The following is a 6045-nucleotide window of genomic DNA, read 5'->3' on the forward strand; positions in this document are numbered from 1 at the left end:
TTATATGCGCTGATGACATGCGAAATGATGTCCAGATGCCGCACTAACGACGAGGATAGATCGGACGGATCCATCCCGGGCGCCGGCGGCCCCCGCTTGCCTCCTGCGCTCGATCGCCCGCCCAATCGCGGGCCCGCTTTCCCGGCCGCAAGAAAAATAATAAAGAAAAAAGGAGTAAAGAACGGACATGTTGCATGTGCGCTGCTACGCGCACACCGCGGCCGCCTGATCACGTCATAAATTGGATGGATGCATGGTTTTTCGCTAATTGTGATGCTCGAATTTTTATTAATCCATCGCATGTACCCCCTCCATCAAAAAAGTTATACCAAGACAAAAAGAAATTAAATCACCTTAGATGTTGCAAAATCAAGGAGTGAATGCAAGCATGCAACCAATAAATATTTAGATGACTCATTAGATTCTAATAAAATATTTATTTTATCTCTTCATTTAAATCTTGAATACATAAAGACTAAAAATAAGAACAACTTATTTGAAAAAACTCAAATGTAAAATAGGTGTAACTTTTATGGATGGAGGGAGTATCTTTTTTTCGAGTAATTGAATCTCATAGGGTCTCAATATCAATAGGCTTGGGGAGTTGGAGGGTGGAGTGAAGATCGCTCAAGTTTCAATACTACAATTATTATAGCAGTGGATTATTTCTCAATATCAATAGGCTTGGGGAGTTGGGGTGAAATGAAGATAGCTCGAGCTTAAATACTACAATTATCATAGCAGTGGATTATCTCCTAAAATTATAATCTTTGTATAAGAGGAGATATTTCTTCAGACTTGATTAAATCGAAATTTATGATTGATATGTATGTCACTAACACTTTTCAAGCTAACATAAGGAATCAATCAGCATATATCAGAATAAGGCATGGAGTCTAATTCTCTAGCACCATACAAATATACTATGCTTTCTTTTGCATAAATGCATATCTTGTTATAAGCAACTAAAATTACTAGACAGCAAAAAAGCCAAACCATGTGATACGGTCACCTTAACTATATTTTTTTTTCTGAAATGCTATGCTCGCAATGTACTCTCTTTGTTTTTAAATGCATGATGTTGTTGTTTTTTAGGTGTTTAGCACAACTCCAGATCAAGATATCTTTTGGTGCTTGGTATATTTTTAGCTCCACAAATCTATATATTTGGATATGTGATTATGTTGATTACATGTGGATGAATCATTTTATTAATTTTTTTAAATAAAATATTATATTCCTTTAAAAAAATAAAATATCATATTTTAAACCACTATAATTTATTATGCAAACTTCAAATTCAACATGAATTTGGGATTCGGAGCTGTACCAAGCAAGCTATTAGACATAATATTGACAATTTGTTGTATTAAAATTTTTTAATGCAAATATGCAAACATATATCTTGTGTTTAAAATATCTTTAGTGATAAAATAAGTCACAACAAAATAAATGATGCTTACACAGTTTTTTTTTATTAAAACGGATGTTCAAACATCATGTTTGAAATACAACATCGTATATTATAAATAGAGATAGTACTTAATTTAGTCCCACGTACATTTAACTATTAACCGGTAAACTCTAATAGTCTATATATGCACCAAAAGTCACATCAACTATAGCCTAGATTCATAGTATATTAGCTGACATGATAATAATCAGCTCTCAACTATTTTGTCTCAAGTAACCATCAAAACTATATATGCCTTTTTCAGTAGTACTATACCGCTGCGAGAGTAAACAAAAAAGATACTACTACTACTACTACAAAGTCACTAAACACCACAACACTACGGCCTTAAGCAACTGAATGTTACTTTACTCCAGGGTGAGCTGAGGCCCTGAAGGTGTAACGATCAACTTGAGCCTTTTCCTGCAACTAACGCCTCACATGGTACACAGCACAGCAGCAGCAGCTGCGATTGCCATCCCGGCCACCTCCAAAGGCTTTAGCCGGCGGGGGACAAAGGGCGGCCCACCCCCTGCGTGCGCCAAGCAATTTGGCCGCCTGACCCCGTGCCGACGTGGCCCGGCATCCCCTAGCTGGATCCCGCAGAAGTAAACGCCCGCCTCCTCCCCCAATCCCCATCTCCTCTCCACTCTTCTTCTCCCTCCAATAATTCTCTCCCCTCTCCTCCTCTTCACCACCACCACCACCACCAGCAGCAGCAGAGAGCACCATCTCCATCCAATAATCCCCATGCTTGCGCACCACTCCCGGCCACATCCCGCGCGAGGAGGAGGAGGAGGAGGAGGGTGTGCTTGATCCGCGCTCCCGCCTGGTTGGTGGTGGTGGGGTGAGGGGGGAGGGATGGGAGGGGAGGCACCGGAGGCGCGGCGGTTGGACCGCGCGATGAGCTTCGGCGGCGCGGGCAGCATCCCGGAGGAGGCGCTGCACCTGGTGCTGGGGTACGTGGACGACCCGCGGGACAGGGAGGCGGTGTCGCTCGTGTGCCGCCGCTGGCACCGCATCGACGCGCTCACGCGGAAGCACGTCACCGTGCCCTTCTGCTACGCCGCGTCGCCCGCGCACCTGCTCGCGCGGTTCCCGCGGCTGGAGTCGCTCGCGGTCAAGGGGAAGCCGCGCGCCGCCATGTACGGGCTCATCCCGGAGGACTGGGGCGCCTACGCGCGCCCCTGGGTCGCCGAGCTCGCCGCGCCGCTCGAGTGCCTCAAGGCGCTCCACCTGCGCCGCATGGTCGTCACCGACGACGACCTCGCCGCGCTCGTCCGCGCCCGCGGCCACATGCTGCAGGAGCTCAAGCTCGACAAGTGCTCCGGCTTCTCCACCGACGCTCTCCGCCTCGTCGCCCGCTCCTGCAGGTAACTGAGATTGCTGCCCAACTCCTTTTTGGCTCTGATCTGGCATCTGGGAGTGGGAGAGGTGAGCTCGGATTGGGGGTTGGGGATTACCGGATTTGGGAGATAGCGACTCGGTGAAGAACTGAGCCGCTGTTTTGTTGATGCCCTGAAGTGGTTTGGTGGATAGCACCGAACCAAGCATCAGTTTCCGCGAATAGAATTTTTGTCTTAACAGGGTAAGAGTTTTGCCCAAAAAAAACTGCGTCCAGATCTGCATGGTCACAGTTCAATTGTGACTATTTAGCACCCATAAGTTAAATTCGTTCCCCTTTAGCCACTTAATTTTTTTATTATGCTAACTCTAATTGTCATACTTTAGCTCACTGGTAATAGCGTGGTGAGATCACTTCACTAACATGTTGCACTAAATTTCACAGATCACTGAGAACATTATTTCTGGAGGAATGCTCAATTGCTGATAATGGTACTGAATGGCTCCACGACCTTGCTGTCAACAATCCTGTTCTGGAGACATTGAACTTCCACATGACCGAACTCACAGTGGTGCCAGCTGACCTGGAGCTTCTCGCAAAGAAGTGCAAGTCACTAATTTCATTGAAGATCAGTGACTGTGACTTTTCAGATTTAATTGGATTTTTCCGGATGGCTGCATCATTGCAAGAGTTTGCGGGAGGGGCATTCATTGAGCAAGGGGAGCTCACTAAGTATGGAAATGTTAAATTCCCTTCAAGACTGTGCTCCTTAGGACTTACGTACATGGGGACAAACGAGATGCCCATTATCTTCCCTTTCTCTGCATTACTCAAGAAGCTGGACTTGCAGTACACTTTTCTCACCACTGAAGATCACTGCCAACTCATTGCAAAATGTCCCAACTTACTAGTTCTTGCGGTAATGTCTCCTTTATATATGCATTATGAAGATATTCAATTTATTAGTTAACCTATGACATGGTAACTAACATTGTAAATGCAATCTACAGGTGAGGAATGTGATTGGAGATAGAGGATTAGGGGTTGTTGCAGACACATGCAAGAAGCTACAAAGACTCAGAGTTGAGCGAGGAGATGATGATCCAGGTTTGCAAGAAGAACAAGGAGGAGTCTCTCAAGTCGGGTTGACAACTGTAGCCGTAGGATGCCGTGAACTGGAATACATAGCTGCCTATGTGTCTGATATCACAAATGGGGCCCTGGAGTCTATTGGGACTTTCTGCAAAAATCTTTGCGACTTCCGTCTTGTCCTACTCGATAGAGAAGAGAGGATAACAGATTTGCCCTTAGACAATGGTGTCCGTGCACTGCTGAGGGGCTGCACGAAACTTCGGAGGTTTGCTCTATACTTGAGACCAGGGGGACTTTCAGATACAGGCCTTGGCTATATTGGACAGTACAGTGGAATTATCCAATACATGCTTCTGGGTAATGTTGGGGAAACAGATGATGGTCTGATCCGGTTTGCATTGGGGTGTGAGAACCTGCGGAAGCTTGAGCTAAGGAGTTGTTGCTTCAGTGAGCAAGCTTTAGCCCGCGCTATACGGAGTATGCCTTCCCTGAGATACGTGTGGGTACAGGGCTACAAGGCTTCTAAGACTGGTCACGATCTCATGCTCATGGCCAGGCCCTTCTGGAACATAGAGTTTACACCTCCCAGTTCTGAGAATGCAAATCGAATGAGAGAAGATGGTGAACCTTGTGTAGATAGTCAAGCTCAGATACTTGCATACTACTCCCTTGCCGGGAAGAGGTCGGACTGCCCACGATCTGTGGTTCCTTTGTATCCTGCGTGACTGTAAATACCGATATGGTATCTCTCTGCTTCGTTCTTGCCTCTTGCCTTTTTTGGGTGATATGTTGATATGTGGTTATTGTATGGGTCTAGAACTCTAGATGGCTAGCTGCTATGTACCGTAATAAGCTACTGGTAGCTGAGATGTACTGGAATAAGCACTTCTATTTCCCACTCTACTACTATCTAATCCTAGGAAGATGTATACTAAGGAACACTCTGTGCCACTACTCCTTGCTTGTTCATGCTCCCGTCCTGGTTTGTTACCATTGGAGGTATAAGAATACCTGGTTTTGGCAGTCCTTAAGATCTTGTTCCTTGTACATAAATGCTCCCAAACCGTAGGGGAAACTTATCAGGTGAGTTTATGTGCTGAGAATTTTGTATCAACCATTGGTGGTCCTGGTTCTGGAAACTACTTTAAGACGTTGTTTGTCTTATAGAATTGCTGGTTTGGTAAGTGGAATGTTGCATAATACTATATGAGATTGAGCTGATTGTATAACCTATGAACGCTGTGGGAACAGAATGATATGATCCGCCCTCCCCTGTTATAAAACTATGGCTATATAAAACGGAGGTGCATATGGGAGCAGTAGCAATGGCACAAGCGGCAATTACAAGTTCACAACTTGCAATGCCAATGCGACATTTCTTAGCTGGAAACCAAGGCCACCAAAGTGGTTCTCCCATCATGCTAGGGGGCCCTCGCGTATGCAGTCTCACTGTCAACTGCAGCATGGCGGAGTCACTACGCCATGAACGCGACAAACACATCGCCGGACCAAAAAAGAGCGGAAGTCCTACACAACAGCGGCATGGAGCCGCATTGTCATGCAGTCTGGGATGACTGGGAGTAGTAGCAAACAAAAAGCGTAGGATAGTGTCTGCGTCTCGCTATATAACAAGTGGGGGGTATCGAAACCGACCTCGCGGAGAAGAGGGTTCCATGCATGCACGCCATGCAATCAGTCGCCAGTCAGCATGTTCGTATGCTCTGGTACTTCTACGAAGAAATTCATTAACAAAATCGTCCGTGCAAATTGTGGGGGTGAAAGAAATTAGGGGGGAAATGCACACGCGTCCACAAGTTGGGCCATGCTACTGTACTGGATTTCTACCATATGAATCAGTCTCCCCATGTGGCTAAGCATCATTCCAGGATAAGCAAGCGAGTGAGATCCAGACATCCATGGACTGTTGGAGCAAGTTCATCTCTGTGCAGGCCACATGGTTACAGCTTGCAAACTGAAGCAGTATATTACTTTACCTTGACATTTTCCGGGATGCAGATCGATGCATCATTCCCAATTTCACGAACGGACAAGAACCGTGATGACGATGGACGGTTGTGCAATTTGAAACCGTTCATTAGGCTGGAGAATTGGAGATCATCCCTTCCTTCAAAGCATGATGAGTCCTTTTCAAAGT

General features: G+C 45.7%; 1 protein-coding gene across 1 annotated transcript; it reads left to right on the forward strand.

The window, feature by feature from the left end:
- Window positions 1-1917: 1917 nt before the first annotated feature.
- LOC4338955 (coronatine-insensitive protein homolog 1b-like) lies at window positions 1918-5057 on the forward strand. Its single transcript, NM_001420432.1, has 3 exons — window positions 1918-2826; window positions 3243-3717; window positions 3809-5057. Exons 1-3 carry the CDS (start codon window positions 2315-2317, stop codon window positions 4613-4615), a joined length of 1794 nt encoding a protein of 597 aa, NP_001407361.1. The 5' UTR covers window positions 1918-2314; the 3' UTR covers window positions 4616-5057.
- Window positions 5058-6045: the final 988 nt, after the last annotated feature.

Source organism: Oryza sativa, chromosome 5, assembly GCF_034140825.1.
Source record: "Oryza sativa Japonica Group chromosome 5, ASM3414082v1".
Taxonomy (NCBI): domain Eukaryota; kingdom Viridiplantae; phylum Streptophyta; class Magnoliopsida; order Poales; family Poaceae; genus Oryza; species Oryza sativa.

Excerpts from the sequence above, each read along its gene's own strand:
- LOC4338955 (NM_001420432.1), top strand. The coding sequence starts at position 2,315 with ATGGGAGGGGAGGCACCGGAGGCGCGGCGGTTGGACCGCGCGATGAGC. Across the intron at positions 2,827-3,242 it reads CTCGTCGCCCGCTCCTGCAG|ATCACTGAGAACATTATTTC; the intron begins GTAACTGAGATT and ends TAAATTTCACAG. Across the intron at positions 3,718-3,808 it reads CCAACTTACTAGTTCTTGCG|GTGAGGAATGTGATTGGAGA; the intron begins GTAATGTCTCCT and ends TGCAATCTACAG.